This window comes from Dryobates pubescens, chromosome 2, assembly GCF_014839835.1.
Source record: "Dryobates pubescens isolate bDryPub1 chromosome 2, bDryPub1.pri, whole genome shotgun sequence".
NCBI classification, from domain to species: domain Eukaryota; kingdom Metazoa; phylum Chordata; class Aves; order Piciformes; family Picidae; genus Dryobates; species Dryobates pubescens.
Window position 1 is genome coordinate 14,636,077 of NC_071613.1, and position 19,789 is coordinate 14,655,865.

General features: G+C 40.9%; 1 protein-coding gene across 2 annotated transcripts in view; it reads right to left on the reverse strand.

Annotated features, from left to right (window-relative positions):
• The window catches only part of LIN9 (lin-9 DREAM MuvB core complex component), a 44,556-nt gene that overhangs the window by 20,333 nt on the left and 4,434 nt on the right, over nt 1-19,789 (reverse strand). The window contains exons 2-6 of one of the 2 annotated variants that reach the window (XM_054168106.1): nt 13,546-13,578; nt 12,139-12,233; nt 8,419-8,523; nt 6,449-6,582; nt 2,491-2,616 (exon numbers count right to left, since the gene is read on the reverse strand). In XM_054168106.1, coding sequence (XP_054024081.1) covers nt 2,491-2,616; nt 6,449-6,582; nt 8,419-8,523; nt 12,139-12,233; nt 13,546-13,578 — 493 coding nt within the window. The remainder of the gene's footprint in view (nt 1-2,490; nt 2,617-6,448; nt 6,583-8,418; nt 8,524-12,138; nt 12,234-13,545; nt 13,579-19,789) is intronic. The other variant, XM_054168112.1, reaches the window with a different exon arrangement.

Genomic DNA, 19,789 nt, shown 5'->3' on the forward strand with positions numbered 1-19,789 from the left:
ACTCAGAGATACAAATTCAAACGCCTATGCACTTATCACTGACCTTGGAAGGTCCCTATGTTACCAACTACTCTTCTACTAGTAGCACAGATGTTCTTGAAGTCTGTTCTGAGTGCTGTAGGCCATGGATGTAGAAAAGCTATCTGCAACTATTTCCAGCTTAAAGGAAATGTCCAACCCCACATCCCCTAAGTGTATTTAGATAAAGGTTATCCCATCTTTGTGCCATTCTTAGGAAAAAACCCAAAGATTAAAGTTATAGTACAGATCACATTTCAACCTAATTAGTTATCTGTAAACTTTTAAGAGGTTGAATATTCTTCTCAGTTTCTACCTCAGTTGTGAGAATTTGAACTAACAGAGAAGTCATCACCATCATACAGTGGCAGGACTATTCATATTCATTGCTATTTCACAGCCCCAATTCAGTTCATACAGAGTACACAATAACTATTACCTCTTCCTTTTCCTGGAGCATATCTTTCCCCACAGTCTACTGGAATCTTACAAGCTTTGCAGGCTCCCATGAAGAATACTGCTGTGCCAATCAACAACACTGCTGATGGTGTGATAGGACATTTAAAGTAGCAGCACACATAAGAAAATATTGCAATCTATTTAAAGCAAAATTTTAGAAGACAAAAAACAGAGATGACAACCACATGCACAGCTACCACAGAGACAATTATCCTCTGCCATTAACACTGTGGATACAAAATGTCTAGGTTTTTACACTTCCCTCATGGGGAGATATCAGCATTGACATGGTGTTCAGCTTACTTGCCTACAATGCAGGCAGAATGAAGACACTTCTAATAAAATAGTAACCTAGGGTAACATGGGCAGTCTTCAGTTATGAAAGACAACAGGAACACTTATTTTGCTTCCAGAAAGAGCAAGTTTTTGTTAATAAACAGAATGAGACTCTGTATCCAGTCACATACTTGGACCTCAGAATTCAGATAAACAACTTCCTGCCCATTTACACCTGTGGTTCCTTAGGCATGAGTGCCTCCTTCAAAACAAAAATAACTGCACAAGAGCTGAACAACAACAAAAAATACAAATCAAACCCAGCACCACTCCCTGGCAGCCCCTGACACCCCTTCCCCATTGAAAAAAAAAAGAAATTGATCAATACTCCAACAGACTGCTGAATGTGGTAAGCTGATCCTTGATAGTGGTACCTACTTTTGGCAAAAGCCAAATGAGTAAGTGATGACTTCACCTCCAAACGGGAAACACGATGGTAGAGCAACAGAAAGCTACCTTGGTTAATTTCAAATGATAGGAATACTTTCCCAAAAGGAACTGGGTTTTGGCTCTACTGCCTTCCCTTGACTGGCAGTTTTCAGGTATGTGAAGTTGTTTATAGGTAACAGATGAGGAAATAGCCTTCATCAGAAAGCATTATCTGAATCAGCACAGTGATTTATGAAATGGATTCAGTGCTTGAGTGCTTGCATTTTCATTACTAAAGCAGTCTTTCATCTCTGCAACACTACTTAGACATTTATCTCCTGATCTTACACAATGACAAGATGGTTGAGATTGGAAGGGATCTCTGAAGGTCATGTGATCCAACCCTTCCACCAGAGTCACTTACAAGAGGCTGCTCAGGACCATGTTCAGATGGCCTTTAAGTATCTCTAGGAACAAAGATTCTGTCAGCTCCCTGGGTAACCTGTACCAGTGCTCAATCACCCCCACAGCAAAAAGAATTGTTTCCTCATGTTAAGGATGAAACTCCTGTGTTTTAGCTTGCACCCACTACCCTTTGTCCTGTCACCTGGCAATACTGAATAAAGCTTGACCTCATCTCCTCTGTGCCTTCCTTTCAGATACTTATACACAGAGATGAGATCCTCCCTGAGCCTTCTCTTCTCTAGGCTAAATTGTATAGATTCTGTGAAAAGCCAAGCCAGGAAAACAAGGATCTGTAAAATGGTTTTAAGAATAATAGAATAAGTTAGCTGAAAATATGCACTTCATTTTCTCCATGAACAGCTAGTCATGGCCAGAAAGAAAACCAAAAGGCAACCAACCAACCAAAAAAACCCACCCAAATGAAAAACAATGCAGGAAAAAAAAGACACAAACAAGCAAACAAAAGAAAAACAAACCCAAAACAGACACAAAAAAAAAAATTACTAAAGCCCCACAACAATTTAGTTAAAAACTGGCCTGTCTTCCATGCCAGAAAGCACTGCAACTTCTGCAAGAATATGTGTATGTGTACATGTATAATGTCAGTATATACTACCTTGGACACTCAGTTATCCAGAGAGGGAAGAGAACATTTCAAGTAGAGGCTCATGAGGACTACATGGACTGGACACACATAAGGAATGTGAAAAGAATGAAGTGGTAATGAAAATAAAAAGAAAAAGAAAATGAAGAGAAAGAAGGGGAGGAGAGAAGAAAAAAAAAAGTAAAGGCAGGAAAGGAGGAGTAGGAAAAGAGGCAGGAAAGAAGGGGAAAAATAATTACCTCCGTGGTTTTCCCATTAATCGTCTGATTTTCCCCCACTCTACTCTTGTCAATTTTCTGGTTTTCAGATTTGGAAAAGATTCTTTGAGGCATACACAGAAGTCATTATCTCCTTCAAATAGTGGTCTGTTGAAACATAAATTGGTCCTTTGTTAAGTACACTTAGTAAACTTCTGTCACGGGATTCCAAAACACATCCATCATAAGAAAAACGCTGAAAGCAAGAAGCATAAATCAGCCACATAACCAAGACACTCCCATTCAAAAGACAAATTTAACCTGAAATAAATTTAACTGAAAACAAACACAGGAAGGTTCCAGGACTGTTGTTCTATTTGAGTCTTACTATCAGTGATGTTTGTAACGAATAGAAAGGCACCGAACGAAAATTCCAGCAAAGTCAGTGCAGTGTCATGAAGATACTGCAGCACTCTGAAGGGAACCATCAAGATATGGTGAAGGTATTGAGAACAAAAGAAGGCACACTGTGATACTGAGAAATAGAATGACAGCACCTTTTCCATGGATTCATTCAATGGCACCCTAGGTTCTCAACAGAAGGTTCCAGAATACGGGAAATGGAGCCAGCCTGCCACTCTCTACAGCTACACAGGTGAGTCTTATTGGATCACACTATGACTCCATGATGAAGCAGAGCATCAGTATTAGAGAAGTGACTGTTCAGAGAACCTACCTACATAACTCATGATTTTCTCTTTGATGCTATGACCTGTCTGTATGTCTCTGTTTTATGACTGCCTTTTACTTTGTAGCACCACATCCTTCTTGGGCTGAAGGGACAAGAGAGCAGCAACGGATATGCCCATCTAGTAGCAGGTTAATCATTAAAGACTGTGCAGCTGAAATAGATCTCACCTGGCGAGAACAAAGGAATAACTGCATCTTAGATAAAGCCACTTTTCTCTGCAGGGTGCTGGCATTTAGAGGGGAATAACCCCAGGTTCAGGAAAAAGAGGATCTTGGAAGCAACACTGCTTTCAAGTGAGTGTGTAAGGTGGTAGAGGAAATGAAAGGTACATGGAAATAAGGAGACTTGGGCAAGAATAAAGAGTATTTTTCAGTAAAAGGGTCTGCAGCTGTTTCATGAAGTGAGAAAGAAACCACAGAGAATGATCAATGAGGCTCAGGAAGCAGACAAGGAAGTGTGTAACAGGGGTTTAATCCACATTTACTATCACTAATGTAAGATATCTGCGTAAAGAATACTGTTTGCATGGAATCACAGAATGGTTTGGGCTGGAAGGGACCTTCAAGATCATCTACTTCCAACCCCCCTGCCATGGACAGGGACACCCTCCACTAGAGCAGGCTTCTTGAGGCCCTGTCCAACCTGACCTTGAACACCTCCAGGGAGGGACATCCACAACTTCCCTGAGCAACCTGTTCCAGGGTCACCACCCTCACTAGGAAGAATTTCTTCCTAGTATCCAGTCTAAATCTCCCCTCTTTCAGCTTCAATCCATTCCCCCCTCATCCTATCACTAAAGCCCTTGTAAGAAGTCCCTCCTCAGCTTTCTTGTAGGCCCCCTTCAGGTACTGGAAGGCCTCTATAAGGACACCCCATTTTAATTACTTTTCTGTTGTTGAGGACAATAATCTGTATTTCATTTGGTTTACTGTCACCTGCCCCTAAGCAGGCAAACTGTAAACCCCCAGCACCCACAAGACTCTGGGAAACGGTGTAAGCAAGCTACAGCTGCATCTGGTTCTGAGGGCCTACAATCAAGGTGAAGTAGCCCTTGAGAAGTCTTCTGCAAGTCAGAAGTCAATGGGATTTTATAAAAAAAAACAACACACCACAAAAACCCAACAAAACAAAACTCCACAAGATCCTCTGCAGCAGCACAGGGAGACACCAACTGAAACAGCTTCGGTCAACTAATAACCACAGATGAGAGCTGTAGAGATGAAAGGATTTCCAAGATTTACAGCAGACATGGCACTTCAATTGATGATTTCAATTTCAGTTGAGACAACTCAATTAAACTATTTTGAGACTTGTACAGTGAGCCATATTTTGTCAGTGGACGGTTATGCCCATGCTTTAAACTTTAAGCTTCTCATTTAGTCTAGATCATATCACTCAGAAGAGCATCCATCAACATTTTTCCACCAAAGATACGCAGTTGCTTAGCAAACTGTGTTATGTCATCTCAACAGAGCATCATAGAACATGACTATATCTTACTAGCATACATTGATAACCACCAAAGAGCTTTTCAGAATTAACTGCTAAACTCCAAGTCTATCCACAGACTAGAATTTAAATTGAGAAAGGTTCTTGGAGGTTGTAAAAGCCATAATCATGAACGTCACACACTAAAATTACTGCTAGCAATAAGTAGGGTTTGGGTTCTTGGGGTTTATTTTGTTTGGTTTTTTCTTGGGTTTTTAACTCTTTTTTTTGGTGTGGATTTTTTTGTTGTTGCTGTTTGTGGGTTTTGTTTGGTTTGAGGTTTTTTGTTTGCCTTTTTTTTTTTTCCCCCTCTCCCACATAAGGGGAAAAAGACAAAAACCAAACCCAAAATGAACCAACATGTAAAGGCCACTTCTTTCCAAGGAATCAAATCCTACAGATGATGGCTTTAAAACTAACTAAATTGGGCATGTAATTTTTCTATTTGTGATGAAAATATCCTAAATGTTTTTCTGTTGCTATGACTGCCTTCTGAGTTAAGGAAAGCAGCCACAATGTTCTTCAGTACAATAGGATGGAAAAGCAGTAATTATTTTGTTACACATAAATTCTGTAAGACAATGCCTGCTAACTCTGAAGCCATTCTTTAGAAGATTAGATACCAGTGTTTCATTATTAGTCAATCAGTGTAGATGTTAAGATTCATAATCTTAGAGTGGTTTAGGTTGGAAGGGACCTCAGGGATAATTACTCCAACCCCACTGCCATGGGGATGCCTCTCAACTAGGCTTGGTTGCTCAAGGCCTCATCCAATATGGCCACAGACACCTCCAGAGACAGGGCACCCACAGCCTCTCTGGGCAACCTATTCCAGAGTCTCACCACTCTTGTACTGAAGAATTTCTTCCTAAGATGCAGTCTAAACCTACTCTTCCTCAGCTTAAAACCCCCAAGTCCTGTTGCTAGACTTTTTCCATCAATAATGATTTTTTACACTTCAGAATTTTTAGTTTTTCCACGACTAGGGACTTAATGAAAATGGGTCTTTTCAACAACTCACACCACCTTGCTAGTCATGTTAGGAGAATGGTGCCAAAGACTGAGGCACAAAAAGAGAGACTGGCCATTGGAATGGGCTGCCCAGGGAGGTGGTGGAGTCACCATCACTGGAAGTGTTTAAAATAAGACTGGATGAGGCACTCAGTGCCATGGTTTAGTTGATCAGATGGTGCTGGGTGATAGGTTGGACTTGATGATCTCGAAGGTCTTTTCCAACCTGGTTAATTCTGTATTCTGACAAACTGCAGAAACAGTCTAGTAGGTAGTTTAAGGGATCAAAGAAGGACAGTCATAGATATCTGTGACAACAGCTTAATAGTCACAACCTGGACCTCTGTTAGTGATCATAGTAAAAAGAGGATGGTGTGTGTGTGTGGGGGGAAATTAGCATTTACATCCTCCATGTCCAAAATGGTTCAAAAAATCCTGAGGGTTCTGATGCTCAAGTTGCTATAAAACATCATGAATAAAATCCTGGATCTGGTAGAGGCAGAGGTGATAAAATTTCCAAGAAGGAAGGCTTTCTATAGTAGACTACCCAAGAAACTACCCAAGTAGGTCACTCATTATAAAAAAGGAGAGAAAAATGAAACCACCAAACCAAACTCACAAAACAATGAAATAATTTTCAATAAAAGATTCCTCTTCAAATATTAAAGTAGATGAGCAATACATGGAAAATTGCAGGTAAGAGACTTGTTTCTATACTGAAAGAGAGGAAATTATGTGAAAGAAACATACTTATCTATATTTGAATAGAACCATTCATATATGCACCACTTGTGAGCTTTGGGAAGTTTGAGCAGATTTCGAAGCCGCAAACCAATCTTCTGTGACACTTTCTTGTCTGGGGTTGACATTGTTGAATTGTATTTCTGTGCAGGAAAATAAAGGAAACAGTTAAACACAACCTGACATTCTTCAATATTCAAATAATTGAAGTAGAGTTTCTTGATGAAAGTTTGCACACTAATAATTTGAAGGTTTTTAACTGCACGTGCTGTTTCACGACAACTTTTTTTGGTGGCAGAGTTAGGATAATCCTTTCTGTGTTCCATCAGCAATGCAATCAAACATAACAGATGGCAGACTTCAGCAGGATCAATACAACAAATCATCTTTATCCAAAACTCTTCTAATAGAAACATTTTCCAGCACTGAAACTGCATGACTGGTAACAATAGCATGGCACTAAAGTACACATGGCCTTCAAACTGAACATTGTCTCAAGTGAGCATAGCAGCTCAGCTGCCAGCAACACCAGCTGCCTCATTTCCACTGATGCTTCTACTCTTACTAGCTCCTATTAAACGGAGGATGAAGTTAACACAAAAATGTAATACAGCCACAGCTTTGAGCAGAACACTGCAAGAGAAACTAGCATGGACACAAGCAATCAATGTTTAAGTTCATTTGAAAGCTGTTTTATAAATAGCAGATAAGACACTGTCTTAGATTGCATGGATATATTGCAGACCTGAATTGAAACAATACCTTAGAAAAAGAATTCCCTAGTTTTGTTCCAGGGATGTCTGCCTTCACTGACAAAGAAAAAATACCTACTTGCAAAAATAATAGGGTTTTTGAAAAAAAATTAATTTCACTGGGTCCCCATGCTGTAACCAGTTGTTATTCTTCCCCTAATGCTCTTTCAGTAGTAGCAGCATAAAGTATAAGGTCACTGACTCTGACTGCATTTAACCACTGCCTTCTAGACACAGGTCCCCTTTCTCCCCCTGGAACTCCAGGCAACAAAGCCTAGCAGAACAGCAAGATCTGTGACCTATAGCAGCTGCAGTCGCTCACAAACACCTATCTAGCAATCATTGGGCCTCCTGAAATAGGCAATACCAGGCTTAGAACATTGCCCAGACCTTTCTACTCTTAAGGAACCATGGTAATGACTAGAGAGAAATGTCATGGGCTTTGACAAAATGGCCCCATCAAAGTGGCAAATGCTAGGTCTTCCCCATTCAACTCTGCACAGTACAAGCCAGAAGGCAAGTAAGACCAGTTTTTAAACAGTACTTTTTTCAATGTGGCAAAATCAGGCTCATAAGGTGATGGTACAGAGATGCCATTTGGATGACAAAGGGGTTACAGAGCCAATTCTTTAAGACTAAGAGATGCTGCCCTACCATAGCAAATAGAGGCTGAGAGAAATTGCAGCTGCTCTTTCACACTGTATCAAGAAGTGAACAGTCTAGTGGAGGAGCGAAAAACCAAGCTGTTTGCATTGAAAGACATTCTCATTACAGGATCAAGAAGGTATAGATGGCCATGAATACATTTAGGCTACAAACCCAGAGCAACTTCCTAACTGTTGGACTACATGAAATTCTCTATCAGCCTTCTAAATGATGTAGTCAGTGCAAGAAACCCAGTTTCCAATTGAAGCTGAATAAATTTATGCAGACTACAAACTAATTAGGAGAAAGATGGGCAATTAGTCTGGAATCTTTTCTAGGTCTGTATGTTTATGTCCAGGATCAAAAAACCCCAGTACTCCCATAAAACAAACTGAGGAACCCAGTTGTGAAGAGAAACAGAAATCTGTCTTGAATTGGGGCTTACTCCCAGCAACAGCTTTCCCCACAAAAACATTCATAAATTGATAATGCAATCTGAAAAGCAAATGTATTCTAATTGTCAACTACTACAGATAGGCTTGTTCTCCTTTGGGGTAAAAATATCTCCATACATGTAGGTACCTGTGGAACCATCATAACCTTCTGGTTTCTTTTGGGTGACCTTGTGTTTATTTGTCTGTCCTCATCTTCACAGAAGAGCCGACTCCGTTTGGAATTTCTGAAGGGCTGCATGTATCAAAATGAAGATTGAGTTACATAAAACAAAACAGAACACAACAACACACATCTGATTTTTCTGTTCAGGCACAGAATCCACAGTGAGAGAAATGCCTTTGCTCTTTTTGCCACCTGCTAGTTCTAAGGCACACGGTACAAGATAAACAGTGCCTCCTAGCAGTTGGAGATCTAAGAGCTGAGAGAAGAAGGAATTTAAGATTCCAGGCTTTCCAATGCTAACTATAACCCATTACTATACTGCTGGCCCAGTTCCACAGAAGTATTTAGAACCTAGCTCCTACTTGTTTCCAGAGGAGTTAGGTGTCTAAACACTTGTGTATCTAAGCTTAAAATAGTCCTTGCTTTGGTTATAAGCACATCTGTTAAACAGATTGCTCCGAATTTTGTGTCAAAAGGAAAGTTAATTCAGAGAGTGTTTGTTTTGGTATGTTCTCAGTAAAAACATTAGCTAGATACCTCTTTTATTTCCTTTAAGGATTTCTTATGAGTGTAATAAAGTGTTGTGAGTTTATATTGTTTTCTTTAACTTGCTGAAAGTGCCTCCACTGCAAAATGCTAAGCCTGAAGAAACCTAACTTTGAATACCAGAGCAGTAAAGAATTCACAATTTATGCTGATTAAAATTTACTTGTGTGCCAAAATGTTACAGCTTAGAGAGAATGACAGGGCTGACTGAAAACAAGAAACCATTGTGCAAATACTCCTTGTGATAAAAATACTTCTGTTTAGTCATTCCTCAATATTTTACCCTATGACAAAAAACTTGAGGATAAAAGAGTAACCTATGACTGCTATTAGTGCTGAGAGCAAGCAGCTTTTCCTTCCAGGAAGACTTTGTGGCCCAGCACAGAAGCCAGCCACAGCTGAAATGCATCTGCTCTGCAGAATTCCAAGACTGCACCCTGTAGCATTCCTTGTACTTCAAACTGCTTACAAAGGTGAAGGAGTAAAGGCAGAACAAATGCAGACTCCAGTTTCAGTACAGATGGTGAAGGTGATACAGATTGATAAGGGAATGAAATCCATTATACCCACAATGTGAAGGATACTGATGACAAAGAAAAGCTCTTATTAGCAGTCATAAGATAGAGTGAAATCAAACTTCACTAAGAAGCATTTGCACTTAAGATACTAAATAAGTTTGCAACTGATTAAAAGATCTGTTTGAAGAGAAATAGTCTCTATTAAATTAATTAGTTGTAGCAAAAGAAAAATTAAATTAATCTGTCACAAGCCTTGAGAACAGCTAGAGCTTTCCCAGGGAAATGTGCCCTTTTTTTAACCCTAAATTACATAGATATACTTGTGTAGTTATAAAACAACTGGGATAGATACCTAAGCTCATTCAGCACACAGAAGAAAATGTCCATTCCTTGTAGATGTTACAAGCCAGACAAGAGAGACCCACTGAACAGAGTATTTATAGGCAAGGTACCCAAATGGTGCTGAATGAGCCTCCACTACTATATCAGACTATCGTCTGATCTTTCTCCCAGCTTTCTACAGGATACTGATCTGCCTTCAAAGCTGAAAACCTACAGCCAGCAAACCTAAAGACTGGCAAAGTTTTGTACAACTATTACAGAGAGTGACTTCAGTTCTTCAGCACCAGTGACTTTCTCAGTTACCAGTCAGGCCTGTTTCTGGGAGAATATGAGCAACCCTGGGAAGAGTTGAAAGCTGTGGCATGAATTCCTGCAGGAACTAAGGGCCATCACAAAGTTTTGATCAACTGTCTGGAACAGAACTTTGTAGACTTTACGTTCTCTACAACTGTGTGAATCCTACCAAAATAAATCCCTGATTTAGTTGAAGATGTCCCTGCTTAGTGCAGGGGAGTGGACTAGATGGCCTTTAAAAGGTCCCTTCCAATTCAAACCATTCTATGAAATGAGGAAAGACTTTGGAGTCACAATGGACAGTAGGTGATCCATGGGACAGGAATGTGTCCTTCTGGCCAAGAAGGCAAATGGCATCCTGGGGTACATGAAGAAAGACGTGTGTGCAGCAAGTCTAGGGAGATTCTCCTTCCCCTCTATTCTGCCCTGCTGAGACCACACCTGCAATATTGTGTCCACTTTTGGGCTCCTCAATTCAAGAGAGACAGGAATCTACTGGAGAGAGTCCAACAGAGATCTAGGAGGATGATTAAGGGACTTGAACATCTCTCCTATGAAGGAAAGCTGAGAGACCTGGGGTTGTTCAGTCTGGAGAAGAGAAGGCTGAGAGGGGATCTTATCAATGTCTATAAATATCTGAGGGTGGGTGTCAAGGGGAAGGTGCCAGTCCCTTTTCAGTGGTGCTCAGTACTAGGACAAGGAACAACAGGTCTAACCTGGAACACAGGAAGTTCCACCACAACATGAGGAGAAACTTCTTCACTGTGAGGGTGCTGGAGTGCGGCAGCAAGCTGCCCAGAGAGACTGGGGAGTCTCCTCTGGAGGCTTCCGAATGCCGCCTGGATGCATTCCTGTGTGACATGCCCCAGGTGACCCTGCATTGGCAGGGGAGGATGGACTCAATCTCTAGATGTCCCTTCCAACCCCTAACATTCTGTGATTCTGTGTTTCTATGAAATATAAGTTTCTCTCTACAGGGAGAAGGTCACAGAACAAGGTACATATGACAGATGTCAGTCACACTACTGGCTGCTGCTAAGATATTTTGCCTATGTGCAGAGTAGGCAAGTGTGGTATTGCTCAAACACAATGCTTCCCTTCCAACAGACAAAAAGTTTATGGAAAAATGATTTGAGTAAAAAAACCCAACAGGACATAGATGGCAATTTGGTTGCAATTACTGTAGAAGACAGCAGCACCAGAAGAGTATGGAAGAATGATCTGCCTCGCAATTGTGACAGCACTTTGTGTACCCTCCAGAGTGCAGGAAAAAGACCACAGAGTACTACAGATGTAAACAAACAAGGCACTGTTTGCTGGTGGCAAAACCAAACCAAAAATCACTAGTTTGGTAACTAGTCTGGAGGAGGTTGAGAATAGCAAAGAAAAGCTTGAATGTGATACAATAAGGAAAGGAAACACCAACCCAAACATCAGACATGCCCTTGGTGGCTGCAGGCTCGTTACCTTTCATTCCTCCACCCCTAGGTTTTTCTTTAGCATGAGCTCTCCTGTGAGGCCTCTCAGAATACTACATGGTATTTCACTGACATTCCTTTCTTTTTATCAAAATCTACCCCTCAGAGGATACAATAAGAGCATGTTCCCCTCCCTTTGCCTTACACATCAATTCTTTGACATCACTAGAAGTGAGATTTCAAGACAGATAAAGCAAATGGGCAATCAGAAATGGTGATCCCTAAGTTCAATACAATAGATCCAGTACAAACATTCCACACACAACTGGCTTTACAAAAGAGAGGGAATGATTATGAACTGTTTTGAACAAGTCCTGGAACTTAATTGTACCAATTTATAAAAAGGCATTCACCTATTCAAACTGTGTTGACTCCTTGGGAAGAACATATTTTAGCATCTGAAAATTGTAAAATCATAGATCTCAGCCAAAATTTGTGATCTCAAATGTGATTCACTGTGTGGTATCTCACCAACCCCCCAAAGTTGTCTTTTAATTGCTTCTTACCATTTCCACTGCAGAACTGGCATTCTTGCTTTTCCAAACAGGTGTTTTCTGCAGAGAATTATACTTTTCATTCCATGAACTGGACAAACTTCCCTCTGTTGTGAAGAAATCATCAAAACATATGTATGTTTTACCATAAATACCATCCAAAAAGCTTCTATAACATCAACTACTCATGTATTTGTTACCTGCAACACATCCCTTGGATTTAACTACAAAGAGATTCTACATGTTGATATTTTTATTCCAGTGTTCTGCCCAGTAGTTAAAGTAAGATTGAAAGATTTCCAGCACCAGAAGAAACACGGCCAAAACATTTGTGACTCCTGACAACATGGAGTGAAACCTCCTTTGCTGGAATTGGTTGCTTCCACTGTCAGGTTGACACACCTCTAGACAGTTGTTCTGCAGCTTTAATTGAAAGCTGGAGAAGGTAAAGCTTTACAAGACCTATGTCATAACTAATATTCAGAGTGAGAGGGCTGGAGCAGAGGGCTGGACAGGCTAAGTGCAGTAGGTCTGTTCAGCCTGGAAAAGACAAGGCTCTGGGGAGACCTTATAGCAGCCTTCCAGTACCTGAAGGAGGTCTACAGAAAAACTGTGGAGGATGGAGGGGCAATGTTGTTAGAGCAGGGTAGGTTATGATGGGACATTAGGAAAAAGTTCTTTACTATGAGGGTGGTAAAACACAGGAACAGGTTGCCCAGAAAAGTTGTGGACACCTCATCCCTGGAAGTGTTTAAGACCAGGCTGGATGAAGCTTTGAGCAACATGGTCTACTGGGAGGTTTCCCTGCCATGGCAGGGGGGTTGGACTAGACAGCCTTTAAGGTCCCTTCTAACTCATGTCATTCTATGACTCAACAAACCACTTGTATGTAACAGAAGCTGTGTAATAAAGACACTTGTATTCTTGGGTGGATCACAGGCATTGAAATGTTCCAAGAAAAATCAATGAAGACAATTTCAAAGAAAAAATATGTAAGAAATAAACCTGTGATGTAGCCCACAACCTGCAGACACCAAATACGATGAGATTGGGAAATTCCTTCTTAACAAATTTTGTCCCAGGTACAAGTCTTGCTAAGAATCCTTCTCCTATCTCATCCTCAAGAGAGGAAAGATTGCCTCAATCTTCTCATCAAAACTGACACCTAAGCAGTGCTTAAGACAAAAAAACCTTTCAGGAATTCCACCCTGAAAAGTAGTGTCTAAATACACCACAACACACGCAGTTTCAACCACCAAGGATTAGTTGTCTCTAGAAGTAACAAATATCCACAAGAAAAGCAATCATATTTCAACCAAGAACTGTCTTCAGTGTTATTTTCTTGGACTTTTAAAGACAGAAACTAAGCACACCTGAAAGTCAGACTGGGTACAAGTAACTAATCCATTAATTTCTTACCTTTCAAGCTCACAAGTGCTTTCGCTGAAGAACCTGCAATATATAAAGACCAGTCCACATAAATTCCAAGTTCTTTCAAACCACACAACCTATGCAGTCTACTCATTCTTAATTAACCCTTAGGCAGAGAGTGGAATTTAATCTCAGATCTTTCACAGCTGAATGAGTGAACCAAGCACAGATTCCATGCCACTAAGTATAGCATTATGTGTTTATTACCCAATAAATCTTGAAAGCATATTCATGTTTTAGGCTTTTCCTTTAGTTACCCCATCTATAAAACAGCTCCAGATGCCAAGCACTTCCATTTAACACAGCAAATTCTGAACAAGCTTTATATGTCCAAGCTACAAACTTCCATGCAGCTGCTTGTTGAATGCAGTTACAAGTGCACTGTACAATTGATAAGGAGACTGCAATGAACTCCTTTCCTTTTTTTATCTACCAATTCAAAATTCTTCAGTGCCAAAAAAATTCATGAAAACAGTAGCTTGTGCTAAGCTTGGCTCACAAGTAGGGAGATCGATAGTGCAGCACTAACTCCTTCTTGCATTATATATCTTCTTCTCCCTTTCACTTTCTCCACTCCCTCCTTCATCTGCTTTGGAACTGCTGTTCCCAGGATGTTTCTGACTACAAAGGTCTGGAAATTCCTTTTCTTGTGGCTGCCCTGCAGCTCGGTGCTAACCCCACAAACTTCAGAGTGCCAGAGATCCTTCCCTCTAAGATGACACATTCCAGGGAATATCACAGAGCCAAAAACCTAACCATTGTCTCTTTCCAGGGGAAAGGAGCACTTAAGTGTGAGGTGGACTGTTGTAGAGTATACAAGCATAGCAATAGCAAAACTCCCTCTACATTTTTTTTCCATCATATTGTTTGCTGCCATCTAATTATGCCATGTGTTAAAAACCCTTCAGATTAAAAAAGTTTCTATGATTAAAAAAAACCAAAACAACAAATGTTGAAGATATGAAATACAACTAGTTTTGATTCATTGGTGGTTTAGAGGGCCTGCACCCTGCTATCTCCCAAGCTGTTCAAACCTGCAATAGCTAACAATAAGGGATTGTATGTTAAAAATAAGGTGACAAACCTGGGCTATACTATTGCCCTCCTTGAACATTTCTTCTATGACATATGACCTTTGTTGGCTTGGAGATTGAACAGTGAGTGGTATAGGAACGTGCTTCCACAATGTTTTGATTCACAATGAATTCAGCTCTTGCAACTAAGCTGTACATGAAGGGTAGCACAGGATTACAGCTCTTCTTTTTTGGAATTTCGTATCAATAATCAGATATTGTGTACCATGCCTGCAAAAATACATGTCTATCCTGTTAGCACCCAAAATGCAGCCCTGAACATGTGAAGAACTCGTGGCCTTGCCAAATGGAGGTGAAGGGATGGTGAGAACCGTGTGCAGGGATTGGTAACTACATGCTGTTCAAGAACATGGGGAAAGGACATGCTGCTGGAGATGGAGAAGCAGGGCCATCAGGCCTGTAAAATGGAAGAGGTAATGTCACTTCACACTGAGCTGCTACTCTGAAATCTTAGGTACTTGGTTTGTAAGACCAAACATAGTCATTTTCCTTTTTCTCATCACCTTGTTCATATGAATCAAGTTCAATCAATTCAGTCAAGGGTGAGTAAGTCAACAATGCAAACAACACAGCTCTGCAAGAGACAGTGAAGCGTTAAGTCAGGGCTGGTGCCAATCTCACGGCTGAGCTGCCTGAGATCCTTTGCTGACCAAACTGTGAGACTGAAGATGGGTCAGCTAAGCAGAGCATTATGTGACCAGTACCAGAAGCAACAGGTAGAGAAGTGATGAACAGGAGACTGTTACTGCACTAGCTTCTAGCTTTCTAAGATCACCACTCCAAAACAGCATTAGCTGCCAAGGTGTTCCCCATGAGATAGTTAATCTTCAGCAGACACATGCTAGAATAAGGCTGCCCATTTGTTTTCACTTAACCTGCAACTGAAGTAAATGTAATCAAAAAATGGGACCTTCATTTATGAATGGAAGTGTCCAAATAAGAAATTCCTGATCTAAGAAAGACCTTAGAGTTCTAGCGGACAGTAAATTCTCCATGGGACCATAATGTGCCCTTGTGGCCAAGGGGGTCAATGGAATCCTGGGATGCATCCAGAAAAGTGTGTTCAGCAGGTCTAGGGAGGTTCCTCTCCCCTCTACTCTGCCCTGCTGAGACCATGCCTGGAATACTGTATCCAGCTTTGGGCTCCTCAATTCAAGAGAGACAGGAATCTACTGGAGAGAGTCCAACAGAGATCTAGGAGGATGATTAAGGGACTTGAAGATCTCTCCTATGAAGAAAGGCTGAGAGACCTGAGGCTGTTTAGTCTTCAGAAGGCTGAAGCCCCCTTACTAATGTCTATAAATGTCTGAGAGTTGTGTGTCAGGGGAAGGTGCCAGACTCTTTTCAGTGGTGCTCAGTAATAGGACAAGGAACAGGTCTAAGCTGGAACACAGGAAGTTCCACCTCAACAGGAGGTGAAACTTCTTTACTGTGAGGGTATTGGAGTCCAGGAGCAGGCTGCCCAGGGAGATTGTGGAGTCTCAGTCTCTGGAGACTTTCAGAACCCGTCTGGACACATTCCTCTGTGGCCTACCCTAGGTGACCCTGCTTTGGCATGAGGGTTGGACTAGATGATCTCCAGAGAGCCCTTCTATGATTCTAAGGTAACCAGTTGCAGAAAAATTAGTGCCTTCATTTCTGTAGCTTAAAACATTAGAACACGTGTAGGATACCAAAATGACATTGGAGGTCCATAAGCTTAATTTTACCTTAAAAGCAACAATGATACATGAGTTTTCTTGTCAAGTTCTGCTAAAATCAGTGCAGAAGCAGTCCCTGCAACACCACCAAACTTCACAGGATACATCTCTTTCCCATGTAGCTTGGCAGCACTGTACATACCACAGATAAAACCAGAAAAGTAGCATGATCTTCTAAACAATGTGTTACAAATACAATAAACAAGTGAACAAACATACCCAGCATTCAAGCCACATAAAAACATTCCAGAGACTATAAAAATTGCAGAGTAATTTGGGATAAGGGGTTTTTTTAAAGCTTTAAACTTTTTGAAGTTTTAGTTCAAAGAATTGTTAAGATTTAGGATATCCCAGCCTGACATCAAATGGCAGTAATTTTGGAGCCTTCTGCCTGAATAATGAATATATAATGGTGGGTGGTATCTGTAACCAGCATTTTAATTAGAAATATAGAGATTAAAGTGTAATATACACACATGCTTGAACATAATTACCCATTATGACAGTGACACAGATTTAATTTCTCCAAACATCAAACACTCAAAAACTGAATGAGTGGAAAGGAAGAAATAAAGCCTATGCATCACTTAAGGCATCACAGCCAAAAATCTATTTCCAGCTCATCCAGGTTTCAGAGGATCATGGAGGTGACTTTCTTAGTCACGAGTAACAAAAGGCCTCAACCAAGAAGTACAGACAGCTCCCCTCAGCAGTGGCTCAGAAACTAGAAAGCCTGCTTTCAGTAGCCTATGCTGGCACACTATTCCTGTACAAACTGTACGAGTGGTTTAATCTCATCCGAGTATCCTATTGAGCATTGCTTTGTGCATGTTGCTAGTAAATTAATCACTTGAGCAGTGTTCACACTGATCACTGAAAAAAACAGGGAAGTACTCAGAATCAAGCTGGAGAATGACTGAAGATCTGAAAACATGCCTGACTGCAAGAAAGTCAAGGCACTCCAATCTCATTCTTCCCAAGGATGACCAAAATCTGGACTGACCACAAGTATCTACAAAGGAAAGTAATGCAGAGAGTTATAGCTCTGCAGCCTGTTTTCACAAGGAAAGGCATAACTGCATCTGTTTGTCAGAAAATTACATCAGATAAGCTCAGGTTAGCAATGAATGCAGAGTTCAACTGATTTTATGTAACTATACTGGAGATGGAGCTCCAATAACTACAGCTGGAGTGTGTCCAGAGAAGGACAAAGAAGCTGGTGAAGGGTCTAGAGAACAGGTCTGGTGAGGAGTGGCTGAGGGAACTGGGGTGGTTTAGCCTGGAGAAGAGGAGGCTGAGAGGAGACTTCATTGCTCTGTACAGCTCCCTGAAAGGAGGTGGGATTGAGCTGAGGGCTGGTCTCTTCTCTCTAGTATCCTGTGACAGAAAGAGGGGAAGTGGCCTGAAATTGTGCCAGGGAAGGTTTAGGTTGGATATTAAGAAAAATTTCTTTATTGCAGGACTGGTCAGACATTAGAATAGATTGCCCAGGAAGGTGGCAGAGTCACCATCTCTGGAGATGTTGAAGAAATGCATGGACATGGCACTTTGGGACACGGGTTAGTGGCTATGGTGGTGCTAGGCTGACAGTTGGACTCAATGATCATAGAGGTCTTTTCCAACCAAAACAATTCTATGATTCTATACCAAGAAATTAAACGTCAAGCTCCCCATCATTCCAAATCTTTAAACCAAGTTTTCGATCTCTAGCTAAAAAGGAAGCGTGGAATCAATGCACAGAAATTCCAAACAGCAGTATTCTGTCAGGATTGAAGAAGAAGGTAAGACAATTATAATAGTTTTTTCTAGCCCTGAAAGAAGATACCAAAGAGCCCTGTCAAACATGCACCACAGATGTGTAGTAAATGCAACTGTGTGCTAGATTGTGAAGCGTTTCATGGCATGACAACAGGAAGCTAATTAGAAACTGATAGTTAGGAATAAATGTATTGATGTGTTTTGTAACACTTGCAAGAAGAGATTTTGCAGGAATTCCATGCAAAATTGAATAATAAAAAAAAGTAAATCCTAAAAATTATCTCAGGTCCACCAAGCCTGATGTTTTCATGCTAGGCTAGCTCAAGGCACGAGTGTCTGCAGCAGCTGCTGGTGTGGGTCTGACAGACAGAAGGACAGACAGGTCCTCTGGTCCCAAACCTCCAGCAACCATTCCTCAAGCCCCAGCCTCCTTCACTGAGCCCAAGACAGATCACCATGAAAAGAACCTATAAAACCTTCTCTAACTGCTCTGCAAGCAGCCTGAACAGACTTTAAGAGTAACTCAGAGTATTGCTGAAGTAAAGGCAGGCTTTCAGGCGGCGGGGGGAAAGCCCAAAAGCTTTTCTCATTCTCAACAATTAAAGTCAGGTTTAAATTTAAAACCCAGCAACTATTAGCTCCCCTCATAGGGGAACAAGGGACATGGAGCATGACTGCAGGTCAATATGGGCAGCTGTGAATGCCTCGATGTGCACTTTCAGACCTAACGTAAAACCAAGCAACTTAAATGCAGCTTCTCGACAGCTGATCTTAAACAGGAACACAGAGCCAAGCACACTGCACTCATGAAAGTGTTTTCAGTTATTTTTATAGTGAATTTGCAATAGCTGGTTACAACTTTTAAAAAAAAAAAAAATCAAGGTAGCAACCACAGAGGTGCTCCCCCAGCTAGGGATTTCACTAATACGTGGGCACAAAGGAGCACAGCCATCAACACAGAAAATCCTGGGATATACAGATAAACAATTACATCAGGTAAAACCTTTCCTCTCCAGATCATTACCCTAAATTCTGCACAAGTTATTTTAACAGTTTGCAGTTAATTCAACTACATCACCAGCACTAAAAATGGTGTGACAAAGGAAATTCAGGAGGAAGAAGAAACACGAGCCTTTATTACAGACTGAGTCACTAACCCTCTGAGAGATCATTCCTCTACAGAAGCATGGCACAAGTTGTTTCAACAGAGGAAGCATCTCACAAGCTTATTCAGGAAGGCTTAAGAAGATGATAAATGCACATCAGAGGGAAAAGTGGCTTTAGGTAGCTTTTAAGCTCCCCCAAAACTTTGGGGTTGTTGAACAGGTTAATAAATTACCAGCAACTTCTTGCTTCAAGCATGAATCAGTATCTCCCCATTATGAGCCCACTAATAAACTGATACCTGTGTCCTTCCAAATCCTAATGTAACTACTGAATGGAAGTCAGGTTTTCAGCTGTGTGAACCCTTTTACAGGACTTGTGCAGACAACAACCATGCCACCAAAGCCCTCTTTTTGAAACACTGCAGTCTCATGATGGACAATATGCTGATGCCATGGTAACATACCATTTTAAAGGTATGCAGCACAAGTGATCCCAAAATTATCAGCTGTGGGTATTATTTTGCAGCCACAAAACTGATCTTGAGCCTTCTCCTAAATGCTGTAATCTCATATA